This window comes from Chiloscyllium plagiosum, chromosome 10, assembly GCF_004010195.1.
Source record: "Chiloscyllium plagiosum isolate BGI_BamShark_2017 chromosome 10, ASM401019v2, whole genome shotgun sequence".
In the NCBI taxonomy this organism is placed as follows: domain Eukaryota; kingdom Metazoa; phylum Chordata; class Chondrichthyes; order Orectolobiformes; family Hemiscylliidae; genus Chiloscyllium; species Chiloscyllium plagiosum.
The window spans coordinates 66,762,212-66,782,861 of NC_057719.1; the positions used below are offsets into that span (position 1 = coordinate 66,762,212).

General features: G+C 37.5%; 1 protein-coding gene across 1 annotated transcript in view; it reads right to left on the reverse strand.

Moving 5' to 3' along the window:
* Nucleotides 1-16,316: 16,316 nt before the first annotated feature.
* The window catches only part of LOC122554008 (rho GTPase-activating protein 11A-like), a 47,158-nt gene continuing 42,824 nt past the window's right edge, over nucleotides 16,317-20,650 (reverse strand). Inside the window, exon 13 of the mRNA XM_043698494.1 lies at nucleotides 16,317-20,649. Within this exon, the coding sequence (XP_043554429.1) occupies nucleotides 19,235-20,649 (1,415 nt within the window). The 3' untranslated portion in view covers nucleotides 16,317-19,234. The remainder of the gene's footprint in view (nucleotide 20,650) is intronic.

Genomic DNA, 20,650 nt, shown 5'->3' on the forward strand with positions numbered 1-20,650 from the left:
CTCAACCCTCAACCCAGACAGACACACACACACACAGACAGACAAAGACCCACATGCACACATATATTTTGTGGGGTGAATTTGTACTTGCAGGGTTACATTGTACTTTGCTAAAAAACTGCATGCATTCATGAGCTCAAAAACTGCATGAATCCATGTAAAACTCCGTTATCTCACTTTTTAGATTAGAATCAATCTAAACCCAGGGCATAGACAGAGAACACAAGGAGCCAACACCTTCAACATATTGTCTAGCTATCACCATTGTTAACAGCTAACCCGAGAATGCAACATTTTAAAAAAAGGTTTTGTGATTTACACATGAAAGAAGTGAAACTATCACTGTATTCTAACAGATGAAAGGCTTAACAGACAATCAATTTTTCAATGTATAATTTCAGTTACATCACACTGTAAATTTTTGCTATAAATTCTGTGTGTTAGGATTGAGCCCTCTACTACCACCCGATGAAGGAGCGACGCTCCAAAAGCTAGTGTGCTTCCAGTTAAACCTGTTGGACTATAACCTGGTGTTGTGTGATTTCTAACTTTGGACAGTAAAGTTAGACGCATTCTTTACTTCTTCATTTTATTGCTTATTTTTCTGTATTTTACGATGGTGTCGGAGAGTGGCAACACTCTACAACACTTCCACTGTCTTCTGTAACACGGAGGAATGACGGAGAAAGCAGTAGAGTCAATTAGAATAAAAGTAGAAATAGGGAAACAACAAAAGCTAATGAAAAATATAATTCAGAGAAATAAAGAGACAGCAAGAAAAAATTGTAGAAAAAATATAACGCAAAAATATAAACTTGGTGTCTGAAAATCTCTGGAAACCATTTGTCTTCAGGAGTGAGACTGTACACTTGTAATTTCTCACTTTCTGAACATCTAATTAAGGCCAATTTATTAACAGGGCCAGCTTATTACAGCATGATACACTAGTTCCAACAGCTGTGGCAAGATTATTTCTTTCATATTTATTGTAATGATGGAGGAATATCAAATCCAATGAACTGATAGTGCAGGATATGCAACACTGTAAATCACCTACTGCAAAATTTCCATTGATGCATTGGTCAAGATCCTTAGGATAACAGTGACACAAGTTCCCTGAGAAATCTGGACTATTTCATTTCACTAATCTGTATAATAATCTTTCTATTTCATTATGTAGATTTGGATAATGGAGTTGGCTCATATTCTTGATCACAACATAATAACACAATTCATACAGGAGTCACAAAAATAAAAGTTTTTACCTAGATGGTAAAATTAATGGGGATGGGAGAAATCTTTAGAAATTCACTGTAATTGTTGGAGTGGCAACTTCAGACATGAAGGGCTTACCAAAGGGTATTTGATAGTTACAATGTCAGTATTACTGTGACAATGAAGTATCATGTAGCTGTGCTGGCTGGCTTGCAATGTACAGTGCTGCTAATAGGGTGAGTTCAACTCCTGTACCAGCTGAGGTTACAGTGAAGGTCCTGCTTTCTTAATGCTGCCTCTCACTTGAGGTGTGGTGACCCTCAGGTTAAATTCACCACCATTTGTCTCTTTCTAATGAGAACTGTGATGATGACTACTACAGCTGTGACAGAGCACCTTGCTTGAGATACTGAAGTTTCAAGAAGATCAATAAAAGATCATTAAAACATTACACTCATAACTTGTTCCTGCATATAAAATTTGCATCAAGCATCTGTTTTGTATGCAGCATTTTCTGGATTACACCACAGCCAACATAGAAAGCTTGCCTGACAGTGAGTAAAACATCATATTTGTAAAAATTACAATGAATCACAATTGAGTATGGAAATATTCAAATCAAATAGGAGAGATTATAAGTAAAGACATTGCACAAATATGTGAAAAACAACAGTTTTTGTGGTAGTAATCATCAAATGAGAAATGGATGGAAAATTAAACATTTTCCTTCAAATACTTATTTAAATGATGCTCAAGTTTTACTCTAAACTGAGCATTTACAAATAGGATAAAACATTATAATCACAACATTATGAAAAAACTTAATTATTTGATGCTATTTTCTGTGTTTGATACAGTTTTAATTTTTGCCTGTGTTTATGCAGATTCTCAAATCACCACTGTTAATGGTTGCCAGGAAGATACCTGGCAACAGCTGTCAACATACTCGAACATTTAGTTTATGAATGACAGAAAGAAAAGTCATTCAGCAAATGTGCAAAGACAATGTTTCTAAGCCAAGTCGCTTGATGTATTAATCAAATATGTACTGAGAAGGAACATCTCTGAGAAACAGGTTTCTTACCACAAGAGTTTCAAGATTTCTTCTTCTGTGTGTAAAGATGTATTCATCCATGCAGAAAGCAGAAGTTTTTCCTCAGGGAATTTTCCTACATCAACTCATTTGTTTGAGCAAGTTATCTGTATCACAAATGACATTTTAAGCAATGCCAGGTGTCAAAGCAGTGTGTATTGATTTTATAAAGCATGTTAAAGCTATTTAGTCATACAAAAAAGGTAGCAAATTCTGCTAGGATTATCATTATTCATTTTTGGAGGGAAATTTTAATGAATCTAGTTTTCTAAAATAATATTTTCTGTGTAAATACACTGAAGAAAATGGTTTCAGAGTTATTTGGTAAGGAAAAGTGCAATTAAGAAGAAAACAGAAATTATGTTTCCGATTTGGTCTCAGTTATAAAAAGCCATACTCCAACCATACTTCGAGCAAGAGCTGCTCATAGATATGGAACATGTAATTTATGTATTTTTGTAATTATGAAATATAAGGGAAAAATGTATGTATTTACTTGCTTATCCATCTGCACAAGAGAAATACAACTTTACTTACTGTTCAGGTATCACTTAAAGCTTTAGAACCTTCCCCAACTATCCACTTCACTCCATGCCCACATACACACATACACACACACTCTCTTCCCATCTCAATTTGTGGAACTGTAGAAGATCGGTGTAGGTTCCAATTTCAGTCATGAAGTCATTAGTTCTGACTTCTGTCGATGGTGGCAGGCTTTGAAGATGGGTTCAGGAATTGTCAAGTGAACCAATTGTGGATTGGATCACTATAATAAAATGCAAGTTCACCCACATTTTATAAAGGTCAATTTCTTCGTCTGCATCTGATATTGAGGATCAAGCAGCCTCAAAAATGGATTGGTATTCTTATGTTCTACATAACACTGGTGCCATGACAGAATCCATTTAAAAAAGACATTACATAGTGCCCACCTGTTTCCAATTGTAAACATCTTTTAATTTCAAAGCCGGTATCCTGTGACTTAGATATGAACCCAAGCCATGTAATTTGTGGTAGAAATTGGTTAGAGCCTGTGATAAATGAGAAAAGGAATCCAACAATTAAGTCTGGAGTTCTATTTATGAGCCACTGAGGGATAAGTGTGAACTTCCAAGGACTATGGGGTAAATCACTGCCACCCAGGAACACACCCAGTGTGATTATTGACCTTTCCTCCCATTTCTGTCCAGTCTGCTCCGGCTGGTTTCCCACTTTCTTTGCTGGAATGCCTCTTTGCTGCCTTACAATTCACTTGGCAGCTTTAAATAGAGCCAGTCTATCCCAGGACTTATTGGCCTGGTAGCCATTTAGCAACTGACCAACAAAGAGTCACAGTTAAAATGTTCTTGCTGGAAGAATTCATGATTGTATGAAATAAAATATACGTTTGCCAATGTTCATTTAACAATCCTGATGTATTATGAGGATGGGTTCTGGTTTCTGACCTGCAGCTTTTTCATTTAAAACCTTTTGGCTACCTTGGATTTAACTAGCCCCAAAACCTTTTTACCATTTCTTACTTTTTCTGCTACTTCTCACTTCCTCAGTGTTTTTAAGAATTAATGGGATAGAAAGGTAGAAAGATCACCAACCCCATTTTTAAGTTGTTACTGCCTCATCAACCCCAGTTAAAGAAAATTGACCCTATTAAGTGTGATAAACTATGGTTGTCTTCTCATCTTTGTACTTACCTCCCACCCACTATCCCTCACTCTCCCTCCCTTGCCATCTCTCTTGATCCACATCTCTCCATCTTTACACCTTTCCTGACTTCCTCTGACCCCATTGCAGCTGGCCACACTTGATTCCCTCACTGCCTGCCTTCCGGAGAGAGTGAGAGTTCAGGAGAGGGAAAGACATTGAGAAGCCAGAGGGTGGTGACCAAGAGGGAGTGAGAGCAAGAGGGAAGTTGTGAGGTGATAAATCAGGAGGGAGATAAAAGAGAGAGTGTTGGAGGGAAATGGGAAGTTGCAAGGGGGCAGTGCAAAATAGTGAGTGGAATGGATTGGGATGGGTTGAGTGAGAGCAGGAAGTTTGGATGTGGCAACAAGGGAAATTGCAGGAAGTGTTGAAAAACAAGTTTGATGAATAGGAAGTTTCAGCATGGTTACAGGTATATGCATAATAATCATGCTAAAATGAAAATGGAGCTCCAGTTAAGAGCGCTGCTTTTCAGTCAAGTTCCCTCATTTACAAACCACACTAGAACAAATATTCACTTGTAGAATACACTAAATGGAGTGTTCTCATATCTACATTTGAGACTGCTGAAAATGAACATATCGACCAATCAATTAGGAAAGAAGTTTGCAAAATCTCCTGGGATTAATTCTTTGTTATCATCCTAAACTTTAAGTCACTTCTTAAAACTTAGCTCTCCGACCAACCTTTTGGACACTTGTACTTACATTTTAAGTTTGATAACACTTCTGTGAAGTACTTTGAAAAGTTCTATTGCATAACTGTGCTATTTAAAAGCAAGTTGTTGTGTAGATTAGTTCCAAATCAATGACATAAGCACCTAACATCCTTCAGAGCGTCTCCTTTACCTTGTTCACACATATTACCGATGCTATATGTCACTTCTTTATTCTTCCTGAAAAAAATTGCATTTATCTGTTGATTGTGCAAATTCATTAATACCTTTTTTAAATTTTGTAACAGATTACTTTAGCTAAAGTTAACTAAATCCAATGCCATCCACAAATTTTAAAACTGTATTTCTTGAATCTAAATTGTTTGTGTAAATTGAGAAGAGCAGTAGTTCCAGTACTGATATCTGTAGAACATTACTTTCCCCCTTATAACAGCCTGAGTACTGACACTTAACTCTTACTCAGTACTTTCTGTTAAATAGTATACATCAACCATTTGGGGCTACTGACCTCCTGACTCTGCCTATTGGACTTTAGTCATGAACTTGTTTATTTAAATTCCTTTGAAAATTTAAAATGGATTACATATGCTACATAACTCTTCCCTATGCTTTCTATTACATGTTTAAAAAGTTAGTCAATTTAAACCAGCACGATGGCTCAGTGGTTAGCACCGCTGCCTCACAGCACCAGGGACCCAGGTTTGATTCCAGCCTCGGGTGACTGTGTGAAGGTTGCATGTTCTCCCCATGTCTGTGTAGGTTTACAAGAACGATATCTCGACTTCAGGGGTTAAGTTATGAGGAGAGATTGTGCAAATTAGGCCCGTTTTCTCTGGAATTTAGCAAGTTAAGAGGTGATTTGATCAAAGTCTCCAAGATATTAACAGGAAAAGAGGGGTTAAGAATAAATTGTTTCCACTGGTTGGGATTTCAGAACTGGGGGACATAGTCTGAAAGGTAAGGCCGGTCTGTTCAGGAGAGAAGTCAGGAAGCATTTCTACACACAAAGTGGGGGTAGATGTTTGAAATGCTGTTCCACGAATAGCAGTGGATGCTGGATCAGTTGTTAATTTTAAATCTGACATAGACAATTTTTTGTTAAGTAAAGGTATTAAGGGATATGGGGCAAAGGCATATACAGATAGAGTTAGGCACAGCTCAGTCATGAAGTCATTGAATGATGGAACAACTTTGAGGGCTGAATGGCCTACCTCTGTTCCTGTGTTCCTAAACTCTCACTGAGAGAAGCAGAGTGAGGTGAGAAGGCGTAGAATGCATTCTTCCTTTCTGCATTCAAATACATAGATCACATAATGTCATTAATAATGTAGAAATCCCAAAATGCCACAGTTTGGGAATTAATTAAAACAATTGTTCTAGTTAAGGTGAAACTAGTAATTCAGAGTGTAGATCACAAAATGCTAAAACCACCTAAATCCAAATTACAGCCCAACTTGATGCATCCATCAGTATAATATTTTCAGAACTGTACACACACATTCCTTGAAATAACCTATAGTTCAAATGGATTTTAAGCACTAACAGGAGAACATGAAACAATTCAAGGTCTTTTCCCTTAAAAAGGATGTTGTTAAGCTTGAGATGGTACAGAAAAGATTTACAAGGATGTTGTCAGGACTTGAGAGCTTGAGCTATAAGGAGAGACTGAATAGGCTGGGGCTTTTTTCCCTGAAGTATCAGAGGTTGAGAGGTGACTTTGTAGAGGTTTATAAAATCATGAGGGGCATGGATATGGTCAATAGCCAACGTATTTTTCATGGGTGGGAAAGTCCAAAACTAGAGGGCATAGGTTTAAGATGAGAGGGAAAGAATTTTAAAAGGCCCTTAGGGGTAAATGTTTAATGCAGAGTATAATGTCTATATGAAACAAGCTGCCAGAGGAAATGGTGGAGACAGGTACAATTATAACATTTAAAAGGTATCTGGATGGGTACATGAATAGGAAGAGTTTAGTGCAATTAGGCAAAATGCTGGCAAATGGGACTAGATCAGATTGGGTTGTCTGGTCTGCATGGATGGCATGGACCAAAGGGTCTGTTTCCATGCTGTATGATTCTACGACTCTAAGTGAAGGCTGAGAGGTAGACAGTTAGAAATGTTTTAAACGATGAGAGGGCTTGCTTGGCTGGATGCAGAGAAATGATTTTCATTAGCCATCCCTCAATCCCTCAATGTCTGCTCTGACTTCTATGTTTCCACTATTGGTTTTCATGTAAATGAATAAGTCGATTCTCAACATACACATCATTGAGAACATGGGACAGGCCATTGTGTCCAATTAGTGGAATCCAGAGTGTAAGATCTGTTTCCTTTTTCTGCTAGCACTCTGCCTCAATTTTAAAAATTTTGAACTTGAAGCACAACATAGGACTGTTGCTTAAATGAGTCATAAACACAAAAATGTTAATAAATCCAATTAACTTAAAATAGAATTCAGGCAAAACTTCTTTACTCAAAGATTGGGAAGAATGTGGAATAATCTCTATAAATTTAAACATGGGAATCCACTCAATTGGACATGGATAGATGGATTGTGTCTGTTTCATGTCTAAAAATGGGCCAAATGCATAACAATTCCTTCCCCAGATATACATTTAACTCTATAATGATCTTATTATTACACTATTTTACAGCTAAATATTACGTCTCCAATCTTAATGGAAGAGACTCAGTTTGTTTATGCCATGCCATTGTTTCTGTAAGAATGCCTCATCTGAAACTTTACTACTTAAACTTCTGATTACATTGTAGTATTCCACTTCATTATAATTATTACAGGTTTTTTTTTATAATAACTTACACTGAGTTATGTGAGAAATTTTATGCGGAAAATAAATGTTCTATTATTTGAATGTGCAATCTTTTTCATTAAATTAGCAATAACATTGATAATCAATGCTTTACAAATAGCTTGCTTTTTGCTAACATGAATAATTTTGGGAGTAACTAGAGTACAGGAATTCCAGGTTTTCTCTTAAATTACAAGAAACTCGGTAAGAAATCCTTGTTAAAAAAATTGGCAATCTCAGTGGAAATGAACATTGTGAATACATTGCATAATCTGAATGTTTTAAAAATCTGATCCCAATTTAACATCAATGGATTTATCAATTTATATTTGTAAATTGGTCTTTACTTGGTTTTAAGATCTCATTAATCAATTGTTTGTTGCGAGAATTTGGTTGTTAATATAAAACTCTGTGCAGGTACTATTAATTAATGTGCTATTATACATTCTCATATTAACATTAGAAAATCATAATTGTTATAGTTAATTATACTGCACAATGATATACAAAATGTGAGCTGCTTTTATGGCACAATTTATGTGGTAATACTTGTTCAAAATAGGTTCCATGGAATATGTTTCTGATTATAATAATCCAATAGCAACAGCTAAAGAATGTAAAAGTTGGTATTTATTAGTATTGCTGGAGTAGTTAGTTGCTTGCATTGTACCACACAGTTCCTGAAACTTTGTAAATGTTCCCATTTCTCCACATAAAAGCCAACTTAGTATTGGATCAAACCATGAAGCCAATGATGTTATTTGAAAAGCACTGGTCTCAAATATGCATCTCTAGATAGTATATTTCTTGGAAATCTATTATAGCTGAAAATAAATGATTGGCAGAATTTAATCCAAGTGACAGAGCCTGGAGAGCCACCGAGAGTTCTGCGCTGCTTCTTGTAAGGAAAGCTGATCATATTAAATGCCTTTGAGGCCCACAAGGAGCCAATGGTGGGCCAGTCCTGTTCAGTACCCTGGGCAGCAAATCCTATACCCTTGAGAGCTGCAGGTTGATCACAGGCTGATCATTGCACAGGCAGCACCACCATGGAGTGCTAGTAGTTGATGGTATTGCACCCATTAGAGGATGAGTGTCTGTGATGGACTTGACTACAAATGAGTGAGGGGGCGGGCATTGACCACTTGCTAGTGGTATAGCTAGGAACTGAAGAGAAGATAAGGCAGTGGTTCTCAGTGTCCCAAGGGTGATGCCCTCCTTTCTGCATCCCTGGGAGCCACAAAGAAACTTGACAAGTTTTTTTTATCATGCATGGCATTAATTGCCCACTGAATTGGCACTGCGGGGGCATGCAGGTTGTTTGTGAACCTTCCCAGCCTAATCCTAATCAGGAAAGAGGCAGGAATACAGTGCCTAAAAGTGTGGCACTAGTAAAGCACAGCATCCAAGGAGAAGGAGAGTCGACGGTTTGAGCATAAGCTCTTCGGAAGAGCGTACACTCGAAATGTCGACTCTCTTGTTTCTCAGATGTTGCCTGACTGGCTGTGCTTTTCCAGCACCACACACTTTGACTCTGATCTCCAGCATCTGCAGTCCTCATTTTCTCCCAGGAATACAGTGCCCCCATTGCCCACCACCTTCAGCACTCCTGCTCAACTAAATGCCCTTGCTGCCCTCAAAAATCACCTCATAAGTGGGTATTAAATTCTGCTGGCTGTGCGTCTTCTTATCTGGGTTGATGTTTTTTCTAAGAAGACTGGTCTTAGTTCAGATGGCTAAAACAATCAAGATTTGATTTTAAATTGATTTAAGTTCACATTTCAAGGGGAACAAAAAACAAATTTCAACAAGTTTTTAAATAAACAATGGTACTGATTTCACCTGCCATTTAGTCAATTGCAAACTTGTAATTTGATATATATACAATTTAAGCAAAACAATACAGCCAAATAATACACAGTTAAGTGAAAGACTGTGATTTGAATCAGTACAAACAAAATGCATTATATCTTGTATTAAAATATTAATATTGTGAGGAATAGCATTTACATTATGGATTTTGTCTACATTGAATAAATATTTAAATGAACTCTAGTCTTAATAGTTTGCTAGAGTTCAATCCAGTGGATTTAGGATGCTTTTGCTGCCTCCTGGTGGATCTTAATATAATTGCAATGGCTAATCAATCTCTCTGATAGATACTTTTCATTGCTTTTGAGTCATCAGATTAATTTCTATCATAGAGGTGTCGCATGCTCAGCACTATATTCATCATGCTAGTCACTCACTTGAAGGAAAAGTAACAATGCTCGTCTAAGAGGGAAAGAAAATGATTGAATGATTGAAAATAAAATGTATTAAAGAGATCTATGTCAGCCCTTGCAAAAAAATTAAAATTCACTGGAGGGCAGCAACTGCGACTATCACCTGCTCATCTCATTGAAGGGACATTAAAGGAAATAACATCGTAATCAAGGCTTTATTCTGGTGACTTCTTTCCATCTGTCTCTTCTGACCTTTGCTATATATTTTCTATTGACAAAAATCTCTAGATGGCTGTGTTTGTGGGTTTGTAAGGTGCTGTCTAAGAAGCCTTGGTGAATTTAAGGGGATATTTCAGAATACTCAGAATAGGTATATTCTTTCTATGAAGAAAAACTCCAAAAGAATGGGTTGCCATTTTTGGTTAAATGAAGAAATTAGGGAAGTCATCAAACTGAAGGAAAAAGCATGTAAATATGCAGTGGTAGATGAATGCAATGGTAGATGGTTGGTCAGAACAGCAGAGAATGGATACAAGTTTAAACAGGAGGATGAAATTAGAGAAGCCAGCTAGTAATATAAAAATGGATAATGAGAATTTCTACAGGCATTCAAAAGGACTGGAGTAATTCAAGTGAATGTTAGTCCTCCACAGAATGAGAATGGAGAGTCAATGTAGATTATAAGAAAATAGCAAATGAGCAAATACTTTGCTTCACTTTTCATTATAACAGGCACAAAACCATTCCAGTAATAGCTGAAAATCGGGAGTTTAAAAGGAGGGGAAACTTAATGAAATTACAATCACAAAGGAAGTGGTACTTAGCAAAATGTGAGGGTAAAACATTCACTGTTTTCAAGAGGGAGATGGGTATAATTCTTATGGAGCTTAAAAATGTGTTGCTGGAAAAGCGCAGCAGGTCAGGCAGCATCAAAGGAACAGGAGAATCGATGTTTCTCCTGTTCCTTTGATGCTGCCTGACCTGCTGCGCTTTTCCAGCAACACATTTTTAAGCTCTGATCTCCAGCATCTGCAGTCTTCACTTTCTCCTATAATTCTTATGGATAAAGGGATCAAGGGAAATGGGGAGAGGATGAGAACAGTTTACTGAGTTGGATGATCAGCCGTGATTATATTGAATGGCAGAGTAGGTTTGATGGGCTGAATGGCCTACACCTGTTCCTATTTACTATGTTTCTGTGTTAGTCAAATCAAAGAAACATGGCAGAGACAAAGGATACAATTCAGTCCATGTCTCTGCACTGGTTCTCTGGAAAAGACTGTTTTTGTTCTTGTTTTTAATTTCACCACTTTATCCACATCTCCTTTATTGATTCTCATTCCAGCAATGCTTTAACAAAGCATTCCATTTCTTGATGCTGCTTGTGTGGAAAATTAATAAACATTTAACCTATATTAAAGTTTATAATCTTACATTAAATCTGGAAATTCGGCAATTATAAACAAGGGATGATAAGAGTGAACATCTCTAGAAGCCAGCAGACTCAGGTTCCAGTTCCATGTGATCTGATGTCATTATAACAAAGCTTCTAATGCATATTCACAGTAGCTATTCTTAATATAAAGCTGTTGTCAGCCCTTTACTCCACACAGCATTTTTATTACAGAAGGACTACACTAAATTTATGGCAAACAACACGCTTCTTACAAACAAAATCAGAAATTGCTGGTGAAACTCAGTAGTTCTGGCAGCCTGTGTGGGAAGAAATCAGAGCTAACATTTCCATTCTGATGACTCTGTATTAGAACTCTCCAAGCTTGAAACATTAACTTTGCTTTCCACCCACAGATGCTGCCAGATCTGGAGAGCTTCGCCAGCAATTTCTGTTTTTGTTTCGGATCTCCAGCATCCAGCTCATTTTGTTTTGTTACGCTTGCCACAAATCTGTACTAGCTGACTTTAAATGATCCATGTGGGTATTAATTTTATCTTGACTTATGATATTTAGAAGTTATAGTAATCTGGTTTATTTCTTTCTCCTTCCTTGAACAGAGACTTTACATTGACAGTCTTCCAATTCTCAGCATGATTTCCATAACCAGAAGGTTTTGAAGCCATTGCCGAGAGTACAGCAAAGGTTTACAAGAGTAGTTCTAAGGAATTTTAATTATTAGAATAGATTGGAAATTTGGGACCGTTTCCCTTGAGAAGAGGAAGCTGAGCAGAACAAGTGCTCAAAATGATGAATCGTTCGCACAGAGTAAATTGGGAAAAAATATTTTCACTCATGAAAGGGCAGGGAATAAGGGCACAGATTTAAGTTAATTGGTAAAAGAATTTTTTCTCAACATTGAATACCTTGGGTCTGCTTGCACCATGTATACCAAGGGTCAGATTTTAACTGTGCGTAAGTATTTTTAATTTAAAAAATATGCTTTACTTATAAAAATATCTTTATATACATAGTCACTAAAGAAGTTCAGTTCTGTACAGCACCAACTGGAGAAATAAATCAACAAAGAATGGAGTTCTGAGGAAAGGTCACTTGACCTGAAACGTTAACTCTGATTTCTCTCCTCAGATGCTGCCAGACTTGCTGAGCTTTTCCAGCAATTTATAGTGATTTCTTACTTATACAAGACCATAGTTACATGCATTTGAGGTATTGGGATTGGTGGGGGGGGGAGGGGTGCAGGGTGGTCCAATAATTGAATGGTCCCCAATTAAAATTGGAAGAAATAGTTTAGATGGTGCTCTTTCCCCACTGCATTTGGGCACCAACTGCCCCAAGCTTTAATGTGTCCTTCAGCACATGTAGCTCTGGGCCTTTGAATGTTCCAGTTGGCAACACTTAGTCAAAGTCAGCTCCTGTCTCTGGAAGACCAACACATTTCAGGCCAAACAAAGAGCGTCCATCAATATTTGTTCTCCAGACGCAGTCAATATTTGTCTTGGTGTGTCCCAGGGAATGACCGTAGAGCAGTCCTGCATCACGGAGCTGCTCAGGACAAACCTCAACAAAACACATTGCATCTTTCTCCAGATTTCCTTTGCAAAGCCACATTCCAATAGGAGATATGTAAGAATCTCTACCCCGCTGTAGTCACTCAGTGGTACAGAGACCAGGCATGGATGAAGAATCTCACAGGTGGTGCCCTTCTCAACACCAGCCAGACGATGTCTTGGTGCTTGCTGGAAAATCCTGGTGAGGAGGCATTCTGCCAATGACTTTGACAGTCCGCTCAGGGAACCTTTCAACATGATCCATCCTCTCATTTTTCAACAGGGTCCTGAGGATACTGCGTGCTGACTGCTTCCTGACAGACTTGTGGTCAAAGGTGCTTTTCTTTGCAATTTTCTTCATGAAGAACAGGTGATACAGAACAGTCCAACTACTTGGAACATTCCATAAAGCCATTTTTCACAATACCATAGTGACAGTGTTTGCTTACTGAGGGTCTATGCACAGCTTGTTGCAGGCACCCACAAAGGTGGCCATTGGGATGAAGCTGTCATTGGGTATGTTCTTCCCCCTCCTTTTTCAGAGGTTTGTACATGGTGTTCCTGAAGACCTGGTCAATCTTAGTCCTCAAGATGAAATGGAAGATGGTTCAGGTGACTGCAACGGTTCGGTTCTGGGGATAGGCCAGACAGAGAGTACCTCACACCTGATGACCAGGTTTTTACCCATAATGGAGAAGTGGTGCTCCAAAAAAAGCCCACTTGCTGCCTCACCTTGGCAATACAGTCATCCCAATTTTTTGCACATACCCCAACCCCTCTGAATCATATTCCTAGCACTTTCAGGTCATCTGTCCTGACATGGAAGGGGATAAAGGATCGGTTGGCCCAGTTCCCAAAGAACATAGCCTTGCTCACACCCCAGCTCCTGAGGCCAGTTTGAACTGGTCACTGATGCTCACGAGCCTGCGCACTGACAGCAATGTCATCTATATACAGGGAGGCATGGACCTGTAACTGGATTAATTTTGAAAAAGGTGAAATCTCACCCTGTGCAGCATTAGCCATGTTGTAATTCTGCCTGTTCAATGTAGTGTCATATTTTGATCATATTAACACTTACTTGGATCTGAGGTGATTCTGGTAAAATGTGTCAGCTTTTTACAAGAGACGAAAAAAAGAAACAAATATAGAAACAAATGCAGAAAAACGTTACTCTTGGATAGACTTAAATTGGTTTCCAAAATGACTACTTTAATTCACAATACCTATTACACAAAAATTGTCAATAATGGAAAGGTGAAATCTTGGGAGTAGTCATGTATTGTTTTCTTGACTACTGGAGGCACAGAAACATACTGGGGAGCTCTTTGATGATTATTTAATGGTTTCTAGTTAGTCTCTGGGGCAAATCATTTGATGACACAAGAAAAATCATAAACTGGAAACCACTCGTTCCAATTTGATATCAACTATAAAGAATTCCTTATCTCATTTTACATGACTGTATGTAAACAAAATAACATGTAAAACTATCCTTGATCATGTGAATGAAATAACATTTGTAAAATGGAATGGAAGTCAACTTGAGAGCTCATTGAATAATTGGTAAAAGCATGGAGAGAATTTTAATTTAGCAACCTGCACACACACACAAACAAGTACAAATACAGTCTTGGCAGGCAGGAGTGGAGGTTAGAAAAGGTCAGTAAATACATGTAATCAAGTTTCAAACAGCCACTAGCATTTTAACTGGCACCAGACCTGGGAACTTTGAAGAAAGCAATTCTGGAAATGTGGATTGCACTTGGAGTATTTTAATAATGACCCATTTTTCATACTAGAAAATTATATTTAATGTCTAAAAGCAGTTTTCCAGGGCATAGGAAACACAGCAGCCAAAGAAATGTGCTGCCGAACAAAGAGACCTTGGAGTGCAGGCTCATAGCTCCTTGAAAGTGGAGTCGCAGGTAGATGGGATAGTGAAGACGACATTTGGTATGCTTTCCTTTATTAGTCAGAGTATTGAGTACAGGAGTTGGGAGGTCATGTTGCGGCTGTACAAGACATTGTTTAGGCCGCTGTTGGAATATTGCGTGCAATTCTGGTCTCCTTCCTATCGGAAAGATGTTGTGAAACCTGAAAGGGTTCAGAAACGATTTACAAGGATGTTGCCAGGGTTGGAGGGTTTGAGCTATAGGAAGAGGCTGAACGAGCTGCGGCTGTTTTCCCTGGAGCATCGGAGGCTGAGGGGTGACCGTAGAGAGGTTTAAAAAATTATGAGGGGCATGGATAGGGTAAGTAGGCAAAGTCTTTTCCCTGCGGTCAGAGAGTCCAGAACTAGAGGGCATAGGTTTAGGGTGAGAGGGGAAAGATATAAAAGAGACCTACTTTTTCACACAGAGGCTGGTATGTGTATGGAATGAGCTGCCAGAGAAAGTGGTGGAGGCTGGTACAATTGCAACATTTAAGAGGCATTTGGATGGGTACATGAATAGGAAGGGTTTGGAGGGATATGGGACAGGTGCTGGCAGGTGGGACTAAATTGGGTTGGGATATCTAGTCAGCCTGGATGGGTTAGACTGAAGGGTTTGTTTCCATACTGTACATCTCTATGACTCTATAAAGGTGCCATATTGAGTCCATTTTAGATCTTGAAGTAGCCTTGCAGGTCTCTAGCAGAGGGCACTACAGAGCCCAATTTCAATTTCTGCTGCTTTGTATTTACTGCTTTCTTCTATATACATTTTCCTTTTAACACCACAAAATCACTGAAGGTTATTGCTTTGACCTCCTGTAAATGTTGTCAGACCTGACAGGTTTGTTTTTAGTGGAAGCATCGTACTGTATAACAATATCCAAAAATAGGAATAAAAAGTGATCTTACAGCAATGAATTCCCATGTAGTGATTTGGGAACTGTGGACTAATCGTAAAACTGATAAGCTAGTATGAGGAGTTTTCACTTGTGCACCATACAAGGCAAGTGATTATATTTAAAAAGCCACAAATTGAATCTATTTTTTCTGTAAAAGAACAGTAATGTGATAGTGACAGACTGAAAGCAAGGAGTACGGGATTGCTGATGAATGGGAAATTAACATTGAAATTACTAGTATTGTTCTTGAATTAGGTGCTCATTCACAGCCTGGACATCTTTTGCTCTTCAATTCAGTATTTAATTAGGAGGAAATGATTATGAGCAAATGTTTGGTAATTGACATGTTATGAACTCATTCATTCCAGTGTTAACTGTAATGTAGCCAGTAGCAATTTCACCAATGTCTGAAGCTGGATTCAAATTCTATTCAGGACACTTGGGCACGATAAATCGAGGTTGATACTCCAGTGTAATACTGCAGAAATGCTGTACTGTTGAAGGTACTGTCTTTCAGATGAGATACTATATCAAGACCCTTGCTGCTCAGTAATGTTTGTACAAAAAGATTCAGTGACATTATTTAGAAGATTAGGAGAATGCAAGGTTCTTTCTAGTCCTATCAGGTCTGATCTAAGAATTACTGAAATAATGTCATGTTTAAATACTTCGATTAACCACCAAAAAAGGTTTACTATTTGTCTGCATGCAAGAACATCTGCAAAGTTGGTCAAGCATTAAAACACAATGAGGTTACAAAGAGTTTATACCTACAAATTGCCCAGAACAGGTTTATCATGATTGCAGACTTCTGTGATTCACCAGCTCATTTCTCTCCTTTAACGGCAGTAACCAAATTCAAAAGTCAGCCCTTTTATTATTAAAATCTGTATGTGCTAATGTTCACCAATGGTCTTTCACAGAATGGTTCAAATTAAGAGGATAATTAGCCAGAAGTGCTTTGCTGTTTATTAATAATTAGTTGTGCTTATCAAGTCTTAGGAACATTGAAAAATGGATACAGCTTTTCAGACATCCTAGGTCTATTTGAAACACTTTATCTCGATCTGTTGCACTTTGCATGAGAAGTTAGTTCTCAAAATCATTTTCACCTTTCAGTAGTTAAGAAATACAAGCCATTTCCCATCGCTAATGTTGCATTCAATGTCTCAATGCATAGTGAACAAATTTAGCTCAGCTTTACCATTTATAGATGTGAATATTCCATGGCAGAAGAAGCTACACACGTTTCAGCCAATAACTTTTCTATTGATTCCAAGTCCTTCAGGAGTATTTTTCTGGTGTATTGCTCAACATGCATCCCACGCATCAACCTCACAAAACAAAATGTGGGAAATAGTGTGCAAAATGGTAGCACTGCCTCCTACAATGCTATAGTAACGACTAGAGAAGTACTTTATTTGCTGTAAAATGAGAGATGTCCTGAAAGATTCCATATTTTTGCAGGCTTTTCTTTTACACTTTGGTCTTTTTGATCTATCTTGGTACAGGCTTGTTTTCTGTTGAAAATACATTTGCATGACATTTAACAAGATGCTACAGCATGGTATATTTACATGTTGTTTTTAAAAAAAACTCCAGGACTGAAATTTCCTATATCAGGAGTAAATATTTTCCGCACATCTTGAGATCTGAATCTGTTTTCACAATAAGGTATGTAACCAAACTGAAAAGAAAATTACAGCTGAAAACCATGGTAATGGCTAAGGATCAGATCTTTTGTTAAGACTATTAATATTAAAAGATGAGAGTGAGCCATATTTGGAGACTTCATGCACACATGAAGGCTCAAATGTATTTGCCGCATCATTTCTAAAAGGCTTTCCACTACCGAGGTTAAGCTGATTAACTTATAGTTTTCAGGTTCATCCTTGTACTCCTTTTTGAACAAGGTGGAGCATTTGCAATTACTCAGACCTTTGACACGATCCTTCTGAATATGATAACGTGCATTGGCACTATGACTTTACTTTTAGTGCAACCAGCTAACACCTTGTTTATCACTTTTTAGCCCAGTTGGTGTCTAGATTCTAAGTCACTATGACTTGGGCAGCATTTTTTGGAGTAAATACAGAAGCAAACATCCATGTAATACCCAAACCAAGTCCTACAGTTCCAAGTGTAAATGACCTTGTTGGTGTCTAAAGCCTACGTTATACTATTTATACACCCAAGGACAACATTCCATTTTACATGATCTTTTTTCTACCCCACTTCCCCTCTGAAAAATTCTACATTAAGCGTGGTTCACACTTGTATTATCAACCCGACACCATTCCAAGTTCTGAATGAGCATTTTTTTTAAAAAATGAAAACTGTATCTGCCTGAAATTGCTCATGATGGTTTAAAGAGAGGTGCAACTTCGAGGTCAGATCAAACTGGTTTGGAATGACCCAAATTGATAGTATATACAAATCATAATCTCTGTAAGGTGCCAGGACTAATTTAATTACATCAAATAGAAATAATATCACATTAAGACAACTCAGGCACTGGAATCACTACAAAAAGGAGCAAGACAAAACTCACAACATAGTAGAGGAGAACATCAGGCAAGTCCATGATTCAAATGAGAAATAAAACCAGAGTCTGTAAATTACTGCGTTTTGTTAAACCGCATACAAATTGTTACAAATTGATAAATCTCAATTATTGATTCATTTGGGAGGTTCCAACCCGATTTCCATTCTTCTGACAGTTACACCCTTTTCGATTTATTCTTACTCGAAGTCTTCAGTGAGCTTTTGATCTGTTTCTTCCATCATTCCACTTGATTGTACTGCAAACCTGTGCTTAAGTCAAGAGCAATGTTTTTAAACAAGTGCACTACAAATAGAAGAATTTTTTTATTTCAATTCTGCTCACTTGAGTTAAATGCTGTAAACATAGACATGAGTATTGTGAACAATTTCTTACAGTTTATGTTTATGCTCAGATCAACTGACAATAATTTCATTGGAAAAGCTGCAATATTAAGTCAAATTCAACAGGATTGCTGTAAAAAGCTGAGATAGACTATTTACATCTATATTTCATAATAAAAGTAGAGAGAGTACAGCTAAAACATTCCTATTAATTTTAAAATATAAAACTACAGTACAACATACTGTATAAAACCGTAAAACAACTAAAGGTGTTTAATGGGAATTTCTGATAGAGGATGTGATTTCCAATGTACAGTGAGAAATCTTGTTAAATAGAATCAACACAATAAAATTAGCCTGCATCGTCAACCTGCTCTAAACACGGACACCCATGGGAAGCAGGTGAAATTTTACATTGATTACTTTAAAATCTTTACATTTAAATGCCAAAGAGAAGTTTAATTCTTCCATCTTCAATTCTTCACTCAGTTTAATGATAATGAACACAATGGACTTACTCAGCAGTGAGTTGAAACAAAAATTACCTAATACCACTCAAAGCAAAGAGCAGGACACAGCTTTCTACACAGTTGATCTACACTACAGCAAAGCACACAAATACATATTAATAAAAATGCATAGGTACAAAAATTGTTCTTATGCGTTTGAGAATAGTTACTTAATTTTTAAAAATCAAATTCCAGCATTTCAAGTAATTATAACCTGAATATCAAAGTTGAAGCCAGCTTTAAAGAGCTCAACTTGTGCAATTGGATGCATCAAAACAGCAGCAATGTGGAATGATAACAGATTAATTATAACATATTTATAGGTCGATAGGTTTGGTTGTGAGTTTTCCTGATGATATTGGACACTTTGGTGAACCTCTGTAACGATGTCTTTCCTTTTCTGAAACTTTATGCAACATGGAATTACAGATAGATTTCTCTGGAGTTACACAAGACATATTCTCAATAACTACACTACGCTTTGGCAGTACACCTTCAACTTGATGCATTCTTGACATGTTTCCATTAGTCAAATCTCCAAAAACTGACTGGTTAATACTCCGATCAAAAGAATTCTTCTGCTGATTAGCTGAGCGATTTTGTTTAAAAACTACAGAATATTGTGTTTGTCTTGCTGCTTTGGTTTTGCAAAATCCTTCAACAGACAAATTATTTTGACGCACATCACTTTGTTTACTTTGCTTAACATTTGCATTTTGCACAAATGAAGATGAATTTGAATTAAACGGCAGAACACTTTCATGACTTACTGATTTAACTAATGGAGAGCCAACTGTAGTTTTACATGATCGGGTCCTAGTCACTATTGATTTGTCATTTCCATACAATAATGAATTCATCCTCCTAATAGAGTGTCGAACAGGAGTACGTTTGAATGATAAAGGTGGTTGAACAGTTTTGCATTTTGGAGTCTGGTCATTTAATGAAAGACTATTGAACCACTGAATATGTTCAATCACTTTGCGATGACCACATTCAGAGGTCTTCAGAACTTGTTCTGAAACTTTCCTCAAAGGGGCATCCAAAGTAAGCCTCTTTGAAGGGAATTCCAAAGCTGGAGTTCCATCTGTAGACAGTAAATTGCTACCACTTTTAGTCAAAGTAGGTTCTAATTCGTTAGGCAAGCGCAAAGACTGGTGCAATTCAGAGGGATGATTACTATCAACTAATGCGTCTGTAGAATGTGGCACAGTTAAGCTTTCTGCAGAAATACCATTTTCAACTTGTTCTTTCAACACTTCATAATTCAATGGCATCTTATCAGGAGATGACTGTCCTGTAAATGAAAATACTGCACTAGATTTAAATAGCGGTTGGGTTTCGTTTAGACGACTGTGATCACCCAGAGAAGGAAAACACGTGCTTTTCTCTTTTAGGACTGCAGTTTCACACGTGTCTTGCTGATCTAAAATATTAATGCAGTTTAGATTACTGCTCGTGCTAAATGTCATGTTCATATCAGTTGAGCTGGAATCTATTTTGAGATTTTGAAGTTTTATTTCAGAAACAAGTTTGGCTGGCAATTCAGGACATGAACATTTTGAATCTGATGCATCTTCATATGTACTATCAGGCTTCTGAGGGACAGCCACAGTTTCAGTCTGTTGGAGAAGCAAGTCATTGTTACATAGGTTTTCCACAGTGGAAGGTTTATGGTCTTCAGCAAATGAACCTTGGTCACTTCCAGATTCAGAAAATGCCCTTTCAATTTT